The 21,287-nt window shown below is 45.4% G+C and overlaps 3 protein-coding genes across 3 annotated transcripts; all 3 read right to left on the reverse strand.

Annotated features, from left to right (window-relative positions):
• Window positions 1-520: 520 nt before the first annotated feature.
• Window positions 521-1,660, reverse strand: LOC141020626 (chlorophyll a-b binding protein, chloroplastic-like). Its single transcript, XM_073506571.1, has one exon. It carries the CDS (start codon window positions 1,536-1,538, stop codon window positions 741-743), a length of 798 nt encoding a protein of 265 aa, XP_073362672.1. The 5' UTR covers window positions 1,539-1,660; the 3' UTR covers window positions 521-740.
• A 1,748-nt stretch (window positions 1,661-3,408) lies between these two features.
• On the reverse strand, window positions 3,409-4,568 carry LOC109781488 (chlorophyll a-b binding protein, chloroplastic-like). The gene has a single exon (XM_073506572.1). It carries the CDS (start codon window positions 4,408-4,410, stop codon window positions 3,613-3,615), a length of 798 nt encoding a protein of 265 aa, XP_073362673.1. The 5' UTR covers window positions 4,411-4,568; the 3' UTR covers window positions 3,409-3,612.
• A 1,965-nt stretch (window positions 4,569-6,533) lies between these two features.
• LOC109781490 (chlorophyll a-b binding protein M9, chloroplastic) lies at window positions 6,534-7,577 on the reverse strand. The gene has a single exon (XM_020340091.4). The coding sequence runs from the start codon at window positions 7,451-7,453 to the stop codon at window positions 6,656-6,658; it is 798 nt and encodes a 265-aa protein (XP_020195680.1). The 5' UTR covers window positions 7,454-7,577; the 3' UTR covers window positions 6,534-6,655.
• Window positions 7,578-21,287: the final 13,710 nt, after the last annotated feature.

A 21,287-nucleotide genomic window follows, 5' to 3' on the forward strand; every position in this document is an offset into this window, starting at 1 on the left:
AAAATTACAGAGCTAGCAATTCCTGTCCTTGCTAATCTATCTATGCAAAATTACAGAGTTAGCAATTCCTGTCCATAAATACATGGATCTGTATGCCTCAATCCACCCCGCACAACCCTATAAATATTTCCCCTAAATACAAGCAAAATTATAGAGCTAGCTATTCCTGTCCATAAAATACGTCTATGCCTCCATCCACATACTTTCACGGAGAAATACACTGCAATATCCGCTGAGCCATTCACAACACTAGAGTGAACACTGTCACTATGCTTTCAGAATTCCTTTGCCCTAGTACACTTCAAGCATCTAGGTTCAGGGGTGCTCGGTTTTATCACAAACTTTCATAAACACAACATGCCAATGCACTAGTAAAACTGAACGAAAATGACTCTTTGTACGACGTTAGGGCCGGCGTTCAACCATACAAGCAAACGGGCTCTCCGAACAGACAGCATGATCAGGATGGCCGATGGACCATAAGAAAATGAGAGCATAAGTTGCCATCACCAAGATCGACTTCTGATTAAATAACGCCCAAGTGTTCATCGTTCTCATTTCTCATGGAGCAACACACAGGCTACATCCAGGACATGAAGCAAGCGGGCAGATCAGACCATTTCCCCCCAGAGATCATTGTAATTTACACCATGATGTTACAATTTGAACCACGCATTGTGTGTGCAGTTCACTGCAGCTGCCTTGATGGCTACAACTCGCAGGTAGCGAGCGCCGACGCCTCACTTGCCGGGAACAAAGTTTGTGGCAAATGCCCATGCGTTGTTGTTGACAGGGTCAGAGAGGTGGTCGGCGAGGTTCTCGAGTGGGCCCTTGCCGGTGACGATGGCCTGCACGAAGAAGCCAAACATAGAGAACATGGCAAGGCGTCCGTTCTTGACTTCCTTCACCTTGAGCTCCGCGAATGCCTCTGGATCGTCGGCCAGGCCTAGTGGGTCAAAGCTGCCGCCAGGGTAGAGTGGGTCGACTATCTCACCAAGTGGGCCGCCGGCAACGCGGTACCCTTCAACGGCACCCATGAGCACGACTTGGCATGCCCAGATAGCAAGGATGCTCTGTGCATGCACGAGGCTGGGGTTGCCGAGGTAGTCAAGGCCACCCTCGCTGAAGATCTGGGAACCGGCCTTGAACCATACGGCCTCACCGAACTTGACGCCGTTGCGTGCAAGAAGCTCGGGGAAGACGCATCCGAGCGCACCAAGCATGGCCCACCGGCAGTGGATCACCTCGAGCTCCCGGTTCTTGGCAAAGGTCTCAGGGTCGGCCGATAGCCCGGCGGTGTCCCACCCGTAGTCGCCGGGGAACTCGCCGGTCAAGTAGCTCGGGGGCTCTCCAGAAAGCGGGCCGAGGTAGAGCACACGGTCAGCACCGTACCACGGGCTGCCTGATGAAACTGGCTTGGCCTTTGCAGCGGTCTTGCGCATAGTGACACGGGCCTCACCAAAGAGAGCTGATGAAGCCACGTTCTTCACTGACTTGCCGGCGAAGGCCGAGGAGAGGGACATGATGGTAGTCGCCATTGCGCTGCTAAGGCGGGAGGTGTATTGTGTGTTCCAAACAGTGAAAACTGAAGAGTGAGTGTGGAGATGGTTTGAGACGAGTGGAGGATGGAGCTATTTAAGGAACTGATTGAGCTCTGGTCTGTGTGTACCGACAAGATAGATATAGACAGGAAAAAAATCTTTGATCTTCGATGCTATTGGTGCAGCAGTGATCTCGTCATCCCTCAGGACGTGGCAACTTGAGACCCAGAGAAAGGAGATATGTTGTGGCTAGGCCTAGGATCTTGATGGAGAATGGAGACCTGTGATTGGACGATGGATCACATGTTGATTCTCACATCATCAGCTCACGGTCTGCATGCAACGAGATAGTAAACTTGTTTCTGATGAAGTAGGTAGCCCAAGTGTGGTCAAGAAAGTGATTGCAATTTTAGGCCATACGATGGTTACTTCGTAGATATTTATTGAAACCGTACTGAAGTTTGGTATTTACCGAGACCGAACCTTAGTCATAACTTCGTTTTTTGGTCCCTGGCACGTCCGACCGACAATGTTCGACAAGCTTTGACGCCGTCAGTGACTTTGTGAGGTTACGTCTCCCTGGATTTTGGGTGCCCGTCTTCTTTTCTCAGGGACGGCGATTTGCGTTTCAGATCATCGTCGCCAGCGTCTTCTAGCTCCGATCAACGACTTCCGGCTACCGCCTCAACAACGTTTTCCTGACTCGATGGTGTTTGGTGGTCCATAGGTGGTATCGAGTTTCGCTCACTGCGCGTTTTTGACGAGTGCAGGAGGAAGGTGGTGTGGATTTTCCCAAAAACCTATGTGTAATTTTAAATTTCTACAAGAATGACTATGTAAGGGTCAATTGATTTCAATACATGACCGTCGCCTTTTGGAAAAAAATAAGATCTTATTTATCGACTTAACCAAATGCGCAGCCCTGCTGGCAAAGACAGAGCCGGGCATTTCTCCGTAAAAAAGAAAGAATAAAAAGAGAGAGCCGGACATTTTGTAGAACTTAAATAATCCCCGAAAAACCCTGGTTTCAAAGATGACACTAGAGGGGACCGCGCGCTTCGCCGCGCCCGGCGTTAGGTGCATAATTTGTAGGAGATTTTAGGCGGGCCTCCAATGTAGAGTTGTTGAGTTGCTAAGGCCCGCATATGTAGGCGTCAAATCTTTCTTTTTCTGCTGATGTCTCACGCGCGTTCAGTCAATCGTGGAGTGGAGACTGATTCTTGGTTAAGTTATCCATGTCTTTCAGCCATGACAGCCCAACAAAGAGGCCTAAATACACGAACATCACAGAAAGATGAACAACCACTGAAAAATGAAGCACAATCTGGCAGACAAACAACAATATTCAGAACATATGTGAAGGAGCATCAGAGTTAGTTCAGTAAACATCCATAAGCAAACATCTCCCCAAATGTGAAGTATACATATACAAATCCAAAAGAAGGACTACTGATCCCATAGCAAGCACATGGCAGCTGCAAAATCAATGAGAACTGCTATGCAGGCGACATTCACAGATGATTTCAGCGCGACACTCCATCCATTCAAGACGCCAATGTACAGAAAGTTGTTGGATCTGACATCGGCTCAGGATCGTGCAAGCAAATGTCGTCTGTGAAGTAGTTTCGAAATCAATCAACCAACAGTGGGCCCATACTGCAGTAGGGCCACTCCACAGGGGCCAAAACACACCACGGGTCCACACAAACAGGAAGCAGCATCAAACGGGCTCTCCGAACAGACAGCATGATCATGATGGTCGATGGGCCATAAGAAAATGAGAGCATAAGTTGCCATCACCAAGAGCAACTTCTGATTAAATAACGGCCAAGTATTTATCGTTCTCAATTTCTCATGGAAAAACAAATAGCCCAAATTTTATCGTTCTCATTTCTCATGGAGCAACGCACAGGCTACATCCAGGACATGAAGCAAGCGGGCAGATCAAACCATTTCCCCAACGATCCTTGTAATTTACACCATGATGTTACAATTTGAACCACATATTATGTGTGCAGTTCACCGCAGTTTCCTTGATGGGTACAACTTGCAGCTAGCGAGCGCCAACGCCTCACTTGCCGGGAACAAAGTTTGTGGCAAACGCCCATGCGTTGTTGTTGACGGGGTCGGAGAGGTGGTCAGCAAGGTTCTCGAGTGGGCCCTTACCGGTGACGATGGCCTGCACGAAGAAGCCAAACATAGAGAACATGGCGAGGCGGCCGTTCTTGACTTCCTTCACCTTGAGCTCTGCAAATGCCTCGGGGTCATCAGCCAGGCCCAACGGGTCGAAGCTGCCACCAGGGTAGAGTGGGTCGACTATCTCACCAAGTGGGCCGCCGGCAACGCGGTACCCCTCAACAGCACCCATGAGCACGACTTGGCATGCCCAAATAGCAAGGATGCTCTGTGCATGCACGAGGCTGGGGTTGCCCAGGTAGTCGAGGCCACCCTCGCTGAAGATTTGGGAGCCGGCCTTGAACCACACGGCCTCACCGAACTTAACACCATTGCGTGCAAGAAGCTCGGGGAAGACGCATCCGAGCGCACCGAGCATGGCCCACCGGCAGTGGATCACCTCGAGCTCCCGGTTCTTGGCAAAGGTCTCGGGGTCGGCCGAGAGCCCCGCGGTGTCCCACCCGTAGTCACCGGGGAACTCGCCGGTCAAGTAGCTCGGGGGGTCGCCGGAAAGCGGGCCGAGGTAGAGCACACGGTCGGCACCGTACCATGGGCTGCCTGATGAAACCTGCTTGGCCTTTGCAGCGGTCTTGCGCATAGTGACACGGGCCTCACCAAAGAGAGCTGATGAAGCCACGTTCTTCACCGACTTGCCGGCGAAGGTCGAGGAGAGGGACATGGTGGTGGTCGCCATTGCGCTGCTAAGGCGGAATGTGTATTGTGTGTTCCAAACAGTGAAAACTGAAGAGTGGGTGTGGAGATGGTTTGAGACGAGTGGAGGATGGAGCTATTTAAGGAACTGGAGGGGTTGAGGCATTGAGCTCTGGTCTGTTTGTACCGACAAGATTGATATAGACAGGAAAAAATCTTGATCTTCGATGCTATTGGTGCAGTAGAGATCTCGTCATCCCTCAGGACGTGGCAACGTGAGACCCAAAGAAAGGAGATATGTTGTGGCTAGGCCTAGGATCTTGTTGGAGATTGGAGATGTATGATTGGATGATGGATCACATGTTGATTCTCACATCATCACGGTCTGCATGCAACGAGAAAATAAACTTGTTTCTGATGAAGTAGGTAGCGCAAGTGTGGTCAAGAAAGTGATGGCAATTTTAGGCCATACGATGATTACTAGAGATTATTGAAACCTTCCTGAAGTTTGGTATTTACCGAGACCGAACCTTAGTCATAACTTCGTGTTTTGGTCCCTGGCACGTCCGACCAACAATGTTCGACAAGCTTTGACGCCATCAGTGACTTTGTGAGGTTATGTCTCCTGGATTTTGGATGGCCGTCTTCTTTTCTCTGGGACGGCAATTTGTGTTTTAGATCATCATCGGCAGCATCTTCTAGCTCCGATCGACGACTTCCAGCTGCCGCGTCAACAACATTTGTCTGACTCTGATGGTGTTTTGCTGGTCCATAGGCAGTATCTAGTTCCGCTCACGGCGCGTCGTCGACGAGTGTAGGAGAAAGGTGGTGTGGATTTTCCCAAAAACCTATGTTTAATTTTAAATTTTTACAAGAATGACTTTGTAAGGGTCAATTGTTTTCAATACATGACCTTCGCCTTTTGGAAAAAATAAGATACGACTTAACCAAATTAAATGTGCAGCCCAAAGACAGAGCGGGGCATTTCTCCGTAAAAAAATAATGAATAAAAAGAGAGAGCCGGACATTTTGTAACACTTAAATGATCCCCCGAAAAACCCTGGTTTCAAAGATGGTACTAGAGGGGACGCCGCGCTTGGCCGCGCCCGGCGTTAGGTGCATAATTTGTAGGAGATTTTAGGCGGGCCTGCCCATGTAGAGTTGTTGAGTTGCTAAGGCCCGCGTATGTAGGCGTCAAATCTTTCTTTTTCTGCTGATGTCTCACGCACGTTCAGTCAATCGTGGAGTGGAGACTGATTTGTGGTTAAGTTGTCCATCTCTTTCAGCCATGACAGCCCAACAAAGAGGCCTAAATACACGAACATCACAGAAAGATGAACAACCACTGAAAAATAAAGCACAATCTGGCAGACAAACAACAATATTCAGAACATATGTGAAGGAGCATCAGAGTTAGTTCAGTAAACATCCATAAGCAAACATCTCCCCAAATGTGAAGCATACATATACAAATCCAAAAGAAGGACCACTGATCCCATAGCAAGCACATTGCAGCTGCAAAATCAATCAAACAACTCTCAAACTGAGCATCCCAACCTAAACACCTGCATACATGCCTGCTCCTCAAAATCCTGAACAAAATACAAACAAAGGAAAGCACAGGAGGCCAAATGTCAGCAGAGACGTCGCCAACAGATGATGCATTGAACCCACACAGAAGAAGAGCAACCAGCAACACGCGAAGGGCACGGCCACGGCCACCAAGGCGGCGGGCAGAGCCACAACGGCGGCAGCAGGTGACCCCAAATCAAGGAGCACTCACCACAAAGCAAGCCTCTCACGAACACGGGAGTTCACGGCAGAAAACAAACCCCAAATCAAGGAACACCGACCAACAATTGGCCCATACTGCAGTAGGGCCACTCCACAGGGGCCAAAACACACCACGGGTGCACACAAACAGGAAGCAGCATCAAACGGGCTCTCCGAACAGACAGCATGATCATTATGGTCGATGGACCATAAGAAAATGAGAGCATAAGTTGCCATCACGAAGAGCGACTTCTGATTAAATAACAACCAAGTATTTATCGTTCTCAGTTTCTCATGGGAAAATAAATAGCCCAAGTATTCATCGTTCTCATTTCTCATGGAGCAACACACAGGCTACATCCAGGACATGAAGCAAGCGGGCAGATCAAACCATTTCCCCAACGATCCTTGTAATTTACACCATGATGTTACAATTTGAACCACACATTATGTGTGCAGTTCTCCGCAGTTGCCTTGATGGCTACAACAACTCGCAGCTAGCGAGCGCCGACACCTCACTTGCCGGGAACAAAGTTTGTGGCAAACGCCCATGCGTTGTTGTTGACAGGGTCGGAGAGGTGGTCGGCGAGGTTCTCGAGTGGGCCCTTGCCGGTGACGATGGCCTGCACGAAGAAGCCAAACATAGAGAACATGGCGAGGCGGCCGTTCTTGACTTCCTTCACCTTGAGCTCCGCAAATGCCTCTGGATCGTCGGCCAGGCCCAGTGGGTCGAAGCTGCCGCCGGGGTAGAGTGGGTCAACTACCTCACCGAGTGGGCCGCCGGCAATGCGGTACCCCTCAACGGCGCCCATGAGCACGACTTGGCATGCCCATATAGCAAGGATGCTTTGTGCGTGCACGAGGCTGGGGTTGCCTAGGTAGTCGAGGCCACCCTCGCTGAAGATCTGGGAACCGGCCTTGAACCATACGGCCTCGCCGAACTTGACGCCGTTGCGTGCAAGAAGCTCGGGGAAGACGCATCCGAGCGCACCAAGCATGGCCCACCGGGAGTGGATCACCTCGAGCTCCCGGTTCTTGGCAAAGGTCTCGGGGTCGGCCGAGAGCCCGGCGGTGTCCCACCCGTAGTCGCCTGGGAATTCGCCGGTCAAGTAGCTCGGGGGCTCTCCGGAAAGCGGGCCGAGGTAGAGCACACGGTCGGCACCGTACCACGGGCTGCCTGATGAAACCGGCTTGGCCTTTGCAGCGGTCTTGCGCATAGTGACGCGGGCCTCACCAAAGAGAGCTGATGAAGCCACGTTCTTCACCGACTTGCCGGCGAAGGCCGAGGAGAGGGACATGGTGGTAGTCGCCATTGTGCAGCTAAGGCGGGAGGTGTATTGTGTGTTCCAAACAGTGAAAACTGAAGAGTGAGTGTGGAGATGGTTTGAGACGAGTGGAGGATGGAGCTATTTAAGGAACTGGAGCTAATATAGGGGATTGAGCTCTGCTCCGTGTGTACCGACAAGATAGATATAGACGGGAAAAAATCTTGATCTTCGATGCTATTGGTGCAGCAGGGATCTCGTCATCCCTCAGGACGTGACAACTTGAGACCCAGAGAAAGGAGATATGTTGTGGCTAAGCCTAGGATGTTGATGGAGAATGGAGACGTGTGATTGGATGATGGATCACATGTTGATTCTCACATCATCAGCTCACGGCCAAATTTCGTGTTTTGAACCTTTTGTCAAACAAAATCGGGATCTGACCCGTTTGAAAGTTTTTCGTGATTTGACCCTTTCCCCTACCGTCACGAGGCACGGCAGTAAGATCCTATAGCCTACCGCCGAGACCTGCGGCGGTAGCAAACTTATCCACGTCAGCAACGATAACGGCCTCCGTGCCCCCTCCATCACACCCTACCGCCGCTCCGCCCGGCGGTAGGATGTCTGAACCTACCGCCGGAGTCTCTGGCGGTAGGGTGTGGACATATATAAACCGCGGGCCGGCCGCCCCCACCCCCTTCTCCCACCCCCCCCCCCCCCCACCACCCAGCCGCCCCCCACCACGAAGAACAGAGCAGTTGCTCCAACTCGCCCTCTCTCATCCCCTCCACTCCCCCCTCCGATCTTCTTCGTTTCTTGACGGATTTTGCGGATCGAGATGGCCCCGAAGAAGAAAAGTAAGCTCTTTCAATCCCTCCAATAAGTTTTAATCAAACACCTTTCGATTCGTCGCATTATTCGATTCAAATCACTCCTTTTTGAACTAGATTGAATTTTTTTTAACCCTAGGATTGATTTAGGTTGATTCTAGATGTTATATTGTGTTAGATATGAACTCTATTGAATAGTTGGTATGGTTGTGTTAAGATGAACCCTAGTTCATATTTGATTTGAATGGTTTCTTTTTTGATATGATGGATGTTGAAGGCATTTGTTATGATAGATGATGCATATTCCTATGCTATGATGCAAGTATTGGATGTAGTGTGTGATGAATATTGGAGATGAATATTGGATATATTTGTTATATGTAGTGTATGAATCCTCAAGATGAACCCCTAGTTCATGTTTTTTTTGTTTTTTTAACAAAATATGAGATGATGCATGTTGGATGTTGTTGGAGAAATATGTGTTATGATGCATTTGAACCATGGTGATTGCATCTTCATATAAGTATTTATTTAGTTCTTGATATATGTATTGTATTTAATTCATGTTCATGATAATATTGATATATGATTATTCAAAGATTGAACTCATAGGTTCTGTTGGATGTGATTAATTTTTGTTATGCATCGATATGTTTCGTAGTTAATGTTGAACCCTAGTTCATGTTGAAAAATCTTTTGATATGCTTATGCAATTCTTTTAGGAGTCCACCTCTTGCGGACGACATCGGCACGAAGTACACAATGCTTGACCCTAGGTTCGACAAGCGTCACTGTGCCCGTTTCATTGAGAATGGAGTGGTAATTACCATTTTAAACCAAATCTTTCGAATTGATGAAAACAAGTTGCTAACTATTATGTCCATGCTAATTATGCTTTGGTTATTGATTTTCACAGATGTTGCCGCCACTGCGGATGAGGGCTCACAAGACGACGGTTAAGATGGAGTACGACGAGCGGTACGCATCGTTCTTCAGGAGAGCCCGACTATTGGGTTTCGTCCTGCAGTTCAAGCGTAAGCCGCCGACGCTCGTCCACTCAGCTCTCACGGCTTTGATCGACCGGTGGCAGCCAGAGACGCACAGATTTCATCTTCCATGTGGGGAGATGACCGTGACCCTCGAGGATTGGGCGATGATTACGGCACTACCGCTCGAGGGTCGTGCTCTCATAGGAAGAGTGGAGAGGGCGAACTGGCACGAGAGGGTTGTCAGCCTCATCGGCGACTGCCCCCCCCCCCCCCCCGCTAAGAGCAACCGGACTTCCGGCATACCGCTGCCATGGCTCCTCGAGCACCGGAGCAAGTGCCCGGGAAGATGTCGAGCCCCGGGTGGTGGAGCAGTACGCCAGGGCCTACCTGTGGTACATTCTCACGGAGGTAGTGTTTCCGGACTGCTCCGGGAACTCTGCCCTATGGATGTATCTCGATTTCCTAAAGGACTGGGATGCGGGGTACAGCCGGGGGGCCGCCGGACTCGCCTACCTATACCGTTCGGTAAGTGAATATCACTTTCTTTCAAATATCAGACGTGTGCTGCTTTACATTTTGACATCTTATCATCTATACTTGGTTTGTAGCTTGACGACGCGACCCAGAGAGCGGAAGTCACGTCCGGTATGTGTGGATGTGTATGGGGCATCTCCATTTGGATGTGGGAGCGAATCCCGGTGGGCCGTCCGTAGAAGCTGCGCTCGCGTGCATGGACGGACTATGGCGGAGATGACGAAGATGATCGGAACCCGACCGTCGCATACGCTTGGGACGTGGTGCGTGTCTACACGGGCGAATCGAAGGCCTTGTACAAGGTCTTCAGCAACGAGCTTGATGCTCTCACGCCTTTCCAGGTATAAGAACTACATTTTCACTTGAGCTTACCATTGTTTCGATAACACTTTCACTTGAGCTTACCATTGTTTGGTTATAGGTTACTTGGCGGCCGTATAGTGATGATCGAGAGTGGGGGTTCGAGCTGAACAGCATGTGCAAGCAGGACCGGCTTCTCTTCCGGTGCATCGTGCCCATGATTTGTGTCTATGCCGTGGAGTACCACTTGCCACAGCGTGTTGCCGCACAATTTGGTAAGGCGCAACACACACCACCAGCCGGCCACGATACCGGTGGCTACGACCTACACCAGTGAGTACCACAAGCCGTCCTCATCGATTCTAAGTTCTTGTTTTGATGCTTTACATTCATACAAGAAGGGTGTTTTACATTCTTTCTTATGCATTGCAGGATGAGCAGGCAGAAGAATCAATCAATCATGGATTGGGAAGCCGAACATGCGAGATACATGAAGGAATGGAACGAGTGGAAAGGACGCAAAGACACGGAGAGGAGAGTCATTGACTGGGACGAGTACGAGGATCACATGCTGTGGTACGACGATGGCATCAAGCATCGTCTGCGTCTGAGGCCCAAGTGGACGACAGCAGATGCCGAAGACCTGTTCGATGACGCCTCAGAGAATGAAGCCTACAACGAGAGCATCAGACAGCTTCAAGGCGGGTTTAGGGAGTACAGACCCCTCATGAACAGAGTGGTATGTTGTTTTTACCTCTTTTGAACCGACGGTTGGATGAAATCAGCTTTTAGTGCTATTGACTCATTTTATTACTTTGCAGTCTTCGGAGCTGAACAAAAGCATTTTTCATGCCTCTGATGCGCTTAGTGCTATCCCTGGGACTCGAGCTAGTGAGAACAAGTTGAGGGAAACGGTGAAGGTAATACGGAGTTCATTTTTGTTATCATTGGACATTCGAGAAGTTCATATTGTTTAGTTATCATTGCAGAAATACGTCAACAAAGCACGCCGGCTTGTGGGCCTGCTTGCGTGCGCTACAAACGCAGAGGATGTTTTTCCTCCTGCACCGATGCGTAGCCTCGCTTCATCGAGCCATGCAGCCTCATCGTCTAGGGCGGTTCAAGATGACGAGGAGGAGAGCGACGACGATGATGATGAAGAGAAAGATGAAGAAGAGGGCGTAGAAGAAGAACATGGTGAGGAAGAGGAAGAGGACGATGAGGAGGAGGATGAGTACGATGATGATGACGGACCTCCAGCAACTCAGCCAACCCAGCGTGAGAAGAGGAATGTGCCGAAGAAGGATTGGAAGAGTCCATCCCCGTTTCAAAAAGCACGTCCTACGGCCTGCAAGAAGACGGCGGCCGAGAAGCGATCCAAGGATAATGAGGACCGAAAGTCGAAGAGGGGAAGGAAGGACTGAAGTTGCTACAGTGTCGTTGAACTAAAAACTTGCATATTTGCTTCGTGAACCATATGGATTTGCTCGTGAAACTGTTTCGTTAATTTGCTATGTATAACTTGGTGAAAACCTTTATGGATGTCTATTTGCTATGTATCCAACCTACCTTATTTATAGATTTGAGGTGTGTGCTTCATATATCATACATTGTGTGCTTCATATGTCATACATATGCTGTTTAAATGTTGTCTGCCAAAAATTGAAGACAAAAGAAGTTAGTGTTGGGGAACGTAGTAATTTCAAAAAAATTCCTACGCACACGCAAGATCATGGTGATGCATAGCAACGAGAGGGGAGAGTGTTGTCCATGTACCCTCGTAGACCGACAGCGGAAGCGTTATCACAACGCGGTTGATGTAGTCGTACGTCTTCACGATCCGACCGATCAAGTACCGAACGTACGGCACCTCCGAGTTCTACACACGTTCAGCTCGATGACGTCCCTCGAACTCTGATCCAGCCGAGTGTTGAGGGAGAGTTTCGTCAGCACGACGGCGTGGTGACTATGATGATGTTCCATCGACGCAGGGCTTCGCCTAAGCTCCGCAACGGTATTATCGAGGTGTAATATGGTGGAGGGGAGCACCGCACACGGCTAAGAGATCTCAAGGATCAATTGTTGTGTCTCTGGGGTGCCCCCCTGCCCCCGTATATAAAGGAGCAAGGGGGAGGCAGCCGGCCAAGGGGAGAGGCGCGCCATAGGGGGGAGTCCTACTCCCATCGGGAGTAGGACTCCTCCTTTCCTTGTGGGAGTAGGAGAAGGGAAGGGGGAAGGAGAAAGAAGGAAGGGTGCGCCCCCCTTCCCTAGTCCAATTCGGACCAGACCATGGGGAGGGGTGCGGCCACCTTTTGAGGCCTTTCTCTCCTTTCCCGTATGGCCCATTAAGGCCCAATACGAATTCCCGTAACTCTCCGGTACTCCGAAAAATACCCGAATCACTCGGAACCTTTCCGAAGTCCGAATATAGTCGTCCAATATATCGATCTTTACGTCTCGACCATTTCGAGACTCCTCGTCATATCCCCGATCTTATCCGGGACTCCGAACTCCTTCGGTACATCAAAACTCAATAAAACTGTCATCGTAACGTTAAGCGTGCGGACCCTACGGGTTCGAGAACTATGTAGACATGACCGAGACACGTCTCCGGTCAATAACCAATAGCGGGACCTGGATGCCCATATTGGCTCCCACATATTCTACGAAGATCTTTATCGGTCAGACCGCATAACAACATACGTTGTTCCCTTTGTCATCGGTATGTTACTTGCCCGAGATTTGATCGTCGGTATCTCGATACCTAGTTCAATCTCGTTACCGGCAAGTCTCTTTACTCGTTCCATAACACATCATCCCGCAACTAACTCATTAGTCACAATGCTTGCAAGGCTTATAGTGATGTGCATTACCGAGTGGGCCCAGAGATACCTCTCCGACAATTGGAGTGACAAATCCTAATCTCGAAATACGCCAACCCAACAAGTACCTTTGGAGACACCTGTAGAGCACCTTTATAATCACCCATTTACGTTGTGACATTTGGTAGCACACAAAGTGTTCCTCCGGTAAACGGGAGTTGCATAATCTCATAGTCATAGGAACATGTATAAGTCATGAAGAAAGCAATAACAACATACTAAACGATCGAGTGCTAAGCTAACGGAATGGGTCAAGTCAATCACGTCATTCTCCTAATGAGGTGATCTCGTTAATCAAATGACAACTTATGTCTATGGCTAGGAAACATAACCATCTTTGATTAACGAGCTAGTCAAGTAGAGGCATACTAGTGACACTCTGTTTGTCTATATATTCACACATGTATTATGTTTCCGGTTAATACAATTCTAGCATGAATAATAAACATTTATCATGATATAAGGAAATAAATAATAACTTTATTATTGCCTCTAGGGCATATTTCCTTCAGTCTCCCACTTGCACTAGAGTCAATAATCTAGTTCACATCGCCATGTGATTTAACATCAATAGTTCACATCACCATGTGATTAACACCCATAGTTCACATCGTCATGTGACCAACACCCAAAGGGTTTACTAGAGTCAGTAATCTAGTTCACATCGCTTTATGTGATTAACACCCAAAGAGTACTAAGGTGTGATCATGTTTTGCTTGTGAGATAATTTTAGTCAACGGGTCTGTCACATTCAGATCCGTAAGTATTTTGCAAATTTCTATGTCTACAATGCTCTGCACGGAGCTACTCTAGCTAATTGCTCCCTCTTTCAATATGTATCTAGACCGAGACTTAGAGTCATCTAGATTAGTGTCAAAAACTTGTATCGACGTAACCCTTTACGACGAACCTTTTGTCACTTCCATAATCGAGAAACATATCCTTATTCCAGTAATGATAATTTTGACCGCTGTCCAGTGATCTACTCCTAGATCATTATTGTACTCCCTTGCCAAAATCAGTGTAGGGTATACAATAGATCTGCTACACAGCATGGCATATTTTATAGAATCCTATGGCCGAGGCATAGGGAATGACTTTCATTCTTTTTCTATTTCCTGCCGTGGTCGGGTTTTGAGTCTTACTCAATTTCACACCTTGTAACACAGGCAAGAAACTCTTTCTTTGACTGTTCCATTTTGAAAACCACTTCATAATCTTGTTAAGGTATGTACTCATTGAAAAAACTTATCAAGCGTCTTGATCTATCTCTATAGATCTTGATGCTCAATATGTAAGCAGCTTCACCGAGGTCTATCTTTGAAAAACTTCTTTCAAACACTCCTTTATGCTTTGCAGAATAATTCTACATTATTTCCGATCAACAATATGTCATTCACATATACTTATCAGAAATGCTGTAGTGGTCCCACTCACTTTCTTGAAAATACAGGCTTCACGCAAGTCTGTATAACACTATATTCTTTGATCAACTTATCAAAGTGTATATTCCAACTCCGAGATGCTTGCACCAGTCCATAGATGGATCGCTGGAGCTTGCATAGTTTGTTAGCACCTTTAGGATTGACAAAACCTTCTGGTTGCATCATATACAACTCTTCTTTTAATAAATCCATTAAGGAATGTAGTTTTGTTTATCCATTTGCCATATTTCATAAAATGCGGCAATTGCTAACATGATTCAGACAGACTTAAGCATAGATACGAGTGAGAAACTCTGATCGTAGTCAACACCTTGAACTTGTCGAAAAATCTTTTTGCGACAATTCTAGCTTTGTAGATAGTAACACTACTATCAGCGTCCGTCTTCCTCTTGAAGATCCATTTATTCTCAATGACTCGCCGATCATTGGGCAAGTCAATCAAAGTCCATACTTTGTTCTTATACATGGATCTCATCTCAGATTTCATGGCCTCAAGCCATTTTGCGGAATCTGGGCTCATCATCGCTTCCTCATAGTTCGTAGGTTCGTCATGGTCAAATAACATGACCTCCAGAACAGGATTACCATACCACTCTGGTGTGGATCTCACTCTGGTTTACCTACGAGGTTTGGTAGTAACTTGATCTGAAGTTTACATGATCATCATAATTAACTTCCTCACTAATTGGTGTAGGAGTCACAGGAACAGATTTCTGTGATGAACTACTTTCCAATAAGGGAGCAGGTACAGTTAGCTCATCAAGTTCTACTTTCCTCCCACTCACTTCTTTCGAGAGAAACTCCTTCTCTAGAAAGGATCCATTCTTAGTAACGACTGTCTTGCCGTCGGATCTGTGATAGAAGGTGTACCCAACTGTCTCCTTTGGGTATCCTATGAAGACACATTTCTCCGATTTGGGTTTGAGCTTATCAGGATAAAACTTTTCCACATAAGCATCGCAACCCCAAAATTTTAAGAAACGACAACTTTGGTTTCTTGCTAAACCACAGTTCGTAAGGCGTCGTCTCAACGGATTTTGATGGTGCCCTATTTAACGTGAATGTAGCTGTCTCTAATGCATAACCCCAAAACGATAGTATTAAATTGGTAAGAGACATCATAGATTGCACTATATCCAATAAAGTACGGTTATGACGTTCGGACACACCATTACATTGTGGTGTTCCAGGTGGCGTGAGTAGTGAAACTATTTCACATTGTTTTAACTGAAGGCCAAACTCGTAACTCAAATATTTTACCTCTGTGATCATATCGTAGAAACTTTTATTTTCTTGTTACGATGATTCTCCACTTCACTCTGAAATTCTTTCAACTTTTCAAATGTTTCAGACTTTGTGTTTCATCAAGTAGATATACCCATATCTGCTCAAATCATCTGTGAAGGTCAGAAAATAATGATACCTGCTACGAGCCTCAATATTCATCGGACCACATACATCTGTATGTATGATTTCCAACAAATCTGTTGCTCTCTCCATAGTTCCGGAGAACGGCGTTTCAGTCATCTTGCCCATGAGGCACGGTTCGCAAGCATCAAGTGATTCATAATCAAGTGATTCCAACATCCCATCAGTATGGAGTTTCTTCATGCGCTTTACACCAATATGACCTAAACGGCAGTACCAAAAATAAGTTGCACTATCATTATTAACTTTGCATCTTTTGGCTTCAATATTATGAATATGTGTATCACTACGATCGATATCCAACAAACCATTTTTCGTTGGTGTGTATGACCATAAAGGTTTTATTCATGTAAACAGAACAACAATTGTTCTCTAACTTAAATGAATAACCGTATTGCAATAAACATGATCAAATCATATTCATGCTCAACGCAAACACCAAATAACACTTATTTAGTTTCAACACTAATCCCGAAAGTACAGGGAGTGTGCGATGATGATCATATCAATCTTGGAACTACTTCCAACACACATCGTCACCTCGCCTTTTACTAGTCTCTGTTTATTCGGCAACTCCCGTTTTCGAGTTACTACTCTTTAGTAACTGAACCAGTATCAATTACCGAGGGGTTGCTATAAACACTAGTAAAGTACACATCAATAATCTGTATATCAAATATACCTTTGTTCACTTTTACTAGTCTCTGTTTATTCTGCAACTCCCGTTTCGAGTTACTACTCTTAGCAACTGAACCAGTATCAATTACCGAGGGGTTGCTATAAACACTAGTAAAGTACACATCAATAATCTGTATATCAAATATACCTTTGTTCACTTTGCCATCCTTCTTATCCACCAAATAGTTGGGGTAGTTCCGCTTCCAGTGACCAGTCCCTTTGCAGTAGAAGCACTTAGTCTCAGGCTTAGGACCAGACTTAGGCTTCTTCACTTGAGCAGCAAATTGCTTGCCGTTCTTTTTGAAGTTCCCCTTCTTCCCTTTGCCCTTTTCTTGAAACTAGTGGTCTCATCAACCATCACCGGTATGTTACTTGCCCGAGATTTGATCGTCGGTATCTCGATACCTAGTTCAATCTCGTTACCGGCAAGTCTCTTTACTCGTTCCGTAATACATCATCCCGCAATTAACTCATTAGTCACAATGCTTGCAAGGCTTATAGTGATGTGCATTACCGAGTGGGCCCAGAGATACCTCTCCGACAATCGGAGTGACAAATCCTAATCTCGAAATACGCCAACCCAACAAGTACCTTTGGAGACACCTGTAGAGCACCTTTATAATCACCCATTTACGTTGTGACGTTTGGTAGCACACAAAGTGTTCCTCCGGTAAATGGGAGTTGCATAATCTCATAGTCATAGGAACATGTATAAGTCATGAAGAAAGCAATAGCAACATACTAAACGATCGGGTGCTAAGCTAACGGAATGGGTCAAGTCAATCACGTCATTCTCCTAATGAGGTGATCCCATTAATCAAATGACAACTCATGTCTATGGCTAGGAAACATAACCATCTTTAATTAACGAGCTAGTCAAGTAGAGGCATACTAGTGACACTCTGTTTGTCTATGTATTCACACATGTATTATGTTTCCGGTTAATACAATTCTAGCATGAATAATAAACATTTATCATGATATAAGGAAATAAATAATAACTTTATTATTGCCTCTAGGGCATATTTCCTTCAGTCTCCCACTTGCACTAGAGTCAATAATCTAGTTCACATCGCCATGTGATTTAACATGAATAGTTCACATCACCATGTGATTAACACCCATAGTTCACATCGTCATGTGACCATCACCCAAAGGGTTTACTAGAGTCAGTAATCTAGTTCACATCGCTATGTGATTAACACCCAAAGAGTACTAAGGTGTGATCATGTTTTGCTTGTGAGATAATTTTAGTCAACGGGTCTGTCATATTCAGATCCGTAAGTATTTTGCAAATTTCTATGTCTACAATGCTCTGCATGGAGCTACTCTAGCTAATTGCTCCCACTTTCAATATGTATCTAGACCGAGACTTAGAGTCATCTAGATTAGTGTCAAAACTTGCATCGACGTAACTCTTTACGATGAACCTTTTGTCACTTCCATAATCGAGAAACATATCCTTTATTCCACTAAGGATAATTTTGACCGCTGTCCAGTGATCTACTCCTAGATCACTATTGTACTCCCTTGCCAAAATCAGTGTAGGGTATACAATAGATCTGGTACACAGCATGGCATACTTTATAGAACCTATGTCCAAGGCATAGGGAATGACTTTCATTCTCTTTCTATCTTCTGCTGTGGTCGGGCTTTGAGTCTTACTCAATTTCACACCTTGTAACACAGGCAAGAACTCCTTCTTTGACTGTTCTATTTTGAACTACTTCAAAATCTTGTTAAGGTATGTACTCATTGAAAAAAACTTATCAAGCATTTTGATCTATCTCTATTGATCTTGATGCTCAATATGTAAGCAGCTTCACCGAGGTCTTTCTTTTGAAAAAATCCTTTCAAACACTCCTTTATGCTTTACAGAATAATTCTACATTATTTCCGATCAACAATATGTCATTCACATATACTTATCAGAAATGTTGTAGTGCTCCCACTCACTTTCTTGTAAATACAGGCTTCACCGCAAGTCTGTATAACACTATATCCTTTGATCAACTTATCAGAGTGTATATTCCAACTCCGAGATGCTTGCACCAGTCCATAGATGGATCGCTGGAGCTTGCATATTTTGTTAGCACCTTTAGGATTGACAAAACCTTCTGGTTGTATCATATACAACTCTTCTTTAATAAATCCATCAAGGAATGCAGTTTTGTTTATCCCTTTGCCTGATTTCATAAAATGCGGCAATTGCTAACATGATTCGGACAGACTTAAGCATAGATACGAGTGAGAAACTCTCATCGTAGTCAACATCTTGAACTTGTCGAAAACCTTTTTGCGACAATTCTAGCTTTGTAGATAGTGACACTACTATCAGCGTCCGTCTTCCTCTTGAAGATCCATTTAATCTCAATGGCTCGCCGATCATTGGGCAAGTCAATCAAAGTCCATACTTTGTTCTTCATACATGAATCTCATCTCAGATTTCATGGCCTCAAGTCATTTTGCGGAATCTGGGCTCACCATCGCTTCTTCATAGTTCGTAGGTTCGTCATGGTCTAGTAACATAACCTCCAGAACAGGATTACCGTACCACTCTCGTGCGGATCTTACTCTGGTTTACCTACGAGGTTTGGTAGTAATTTGATCTGAAGTTACATGATCATCATCATTAACTTCCTCACTAACTGGTGTAGGAGTCACAGGAACAGATTTCTGTGATGAACTACTTTCCAATAAGGGAGCAGGTACAGTTACCTCATCAAGTTCTACTTTCCTCCCACTCACATCTTTCGAGAGAAACTCCTTCTCTAGAAAGGATCCATACTTAGCAACGAATGTCTTGCCTTCGGATCTGTGATAGAAGGTGTACCCAACTGTCTCCTTTGTGTATCCTATGAAGACACATTTCTCCGATTTGGGTTTGAGCTTATCAGGATGAAACTTTTTCACATAAGCATCGCAACCCCAAAATTTTAAGAAACGACAACTTTGGTTTCTTGCTAAACCTCAGTTCATAAGCCGTCGTCTCAACGGATTTTGATGGACCCTATTTAACGTGAATGCAGCTGTCTCTAATGCATAACCTCAAAACGATAGTGGTAGATCGGTAAGAGACATCATATATCGCACCATATCTAATAAAGCAAGTTTATGACGTTCGGACACACCATTACGCTGTGGTGTTCCAGGTGGCGTGAGTTGCGAAACTATTCCGCATTATTTCAAATGAAGACCAAACTCGTAACTAAAATATTCTCCTCCACGATCAGATCATAGAAACTTTATTTTCTTGTTACGATGATTTTTCTACTTCACTCTGAAATTATATGAACTTTTCAAATGTTTCAGACTTTATGTTTCATTAAGTAGATATACCCATATCTGCTCAAATCATCTGTGAAGGTCAGAAAATAATGATACCTGCTACGAGCCTCAATATTCATCGGACCACACACATCTGTATGTATGATTTCCAACAAATTTGTTGCTCTCTCCATAGTTCCGGAGAACGGCGTTTTAGTCATCTTGCCCATGAGGCATGGTTCGCAAGCATCAAGTGATTCATAATCAATTGATTCCAAAATCCCATCAGTATGGAGTTTCTTCACGCGCTTTACACCAATATGACCTAAACGGCAGTGCCACAAATAAGTTGCACTATCATTATTAACTTTGCATCTTTTGGCTTCAATATTATGAATATGTGTATCACTACGATCGAGATCCAACAAACCATTTTCGTTGGTGTGTATGACCATAGAAGGTTTTATTCATGTAAATAGAACAACAATTGTTCTCTAATTTAAATGAATAACCGTATTGCAATAAACATGATCAAATCATATTCATGCTCAACGCAAACACCAAATAACACTTATTTAGTTTCAACACTAATCCCGAAAGTACAGGGAGTGTGCGATGATGATCATATCAATCTTGGAACTACTTCCAACACACATCGTTACCTCGCCTTTTACTAGTCTCTGTTTATTCTGCAACTCCCGTTTTCGAGTTACTACTCTTTAGCAACTGAACCAGTATCAATTACCGAGGGGTTGCTATAAACACTAGTAAAGTACACATCAATAATCTGTATATCAAATATACCTTTGTTCACTTTTACTAGTCTCTGTTTATTCTGCAACTCCCGTTTCGAGTTACTACTCTTAGCAACTGAACCAGTATCAATTACCGAGGGGTTGCTATAAACACTAGTAAAGTACACATCAATAATCTGTATATCAAATATACCTTTGTTCACTTTGCCATCCTTCTTATCCACCAAATAGTTGGGGTAGTTCCGCTTCTAGTGACCAGTCCCTTTGCAGTAGAAGCACTTAGTCTCAGGCTTAGGACCAGACTTAGGCTTCTTCACTTGAGCAGCAACTTGCTTGCCGTTCTTCTTGAAGTTCCCCTTCTTCCCTTTGCCCTTTTCTTGAAACTAGTGGTCTCGTCAACCATCAACACTTGATGTTTTTCTTGATTTCTACCTTCGTCGATTTCAGCATCACGAAGAGCTCGGGAATTACTTTCGTCATCCCTTGCATACTATAGTTCATCATGACGTTCTACTAACTTGGTGATGGTGACTAGAGAATTCTGTCAATCACTATTTTATCTGGAAGATTAACTCCCACTTGATTCAAGCGATTGTAGTACCCAGACAATCTGAGCACATGCTCACTAGTTGAGCGATTCTCTTCCATCTTTTAGCTATAGAACTTGTTGGAGACTTCATATCTCTCAACTCGGGTATTTGCTTGAAATATTAACTTCAACTCCTGGAACATCTCATATGGTCCATGACGTTCAAAACGTCTTTGAAGTCCCGA

Source organism: Aegilops tauschii, chromosome 1 (assembly GCF_002575655.3).
Source record: "Aegilops tauschii subsp. strangulata cultivar AL8/78 chromosome 1, Aet v6.0, whole genome shotgun sequence".
NCBI classification, from domain to species: Eukaryota; Viridiplantae; Streptophyta; class Magnoliopsida; order Poales; family Poaceae; genus Aegilops; species Aegilops tauschii.

Bases quoted from the DNA above. Each gene is read 5' to 3' on its own strand.
- LOC141020626 (XM_073506571.1), bottom strand. From the start codon at position 1,538: ATGGCGACTACCATCATGTCCCTCTCCTCGGCCTTCGCCGGCAAGTCA.
- LOC109781490 (XM_020340091.4), bottom strand. From the start codon at position 7,453: ATGGCGACTACCACCATGTCCCTCTCCTCGGCCTTCGCCGGCAAGTCG.
- LOC109781488 (XM_073506572.1), bottom strand. From the start codon at position 4,410: ATGGCGACCACCACCATGTCCCTCTCCTCGACCTTCGCCGGCAAGTCG.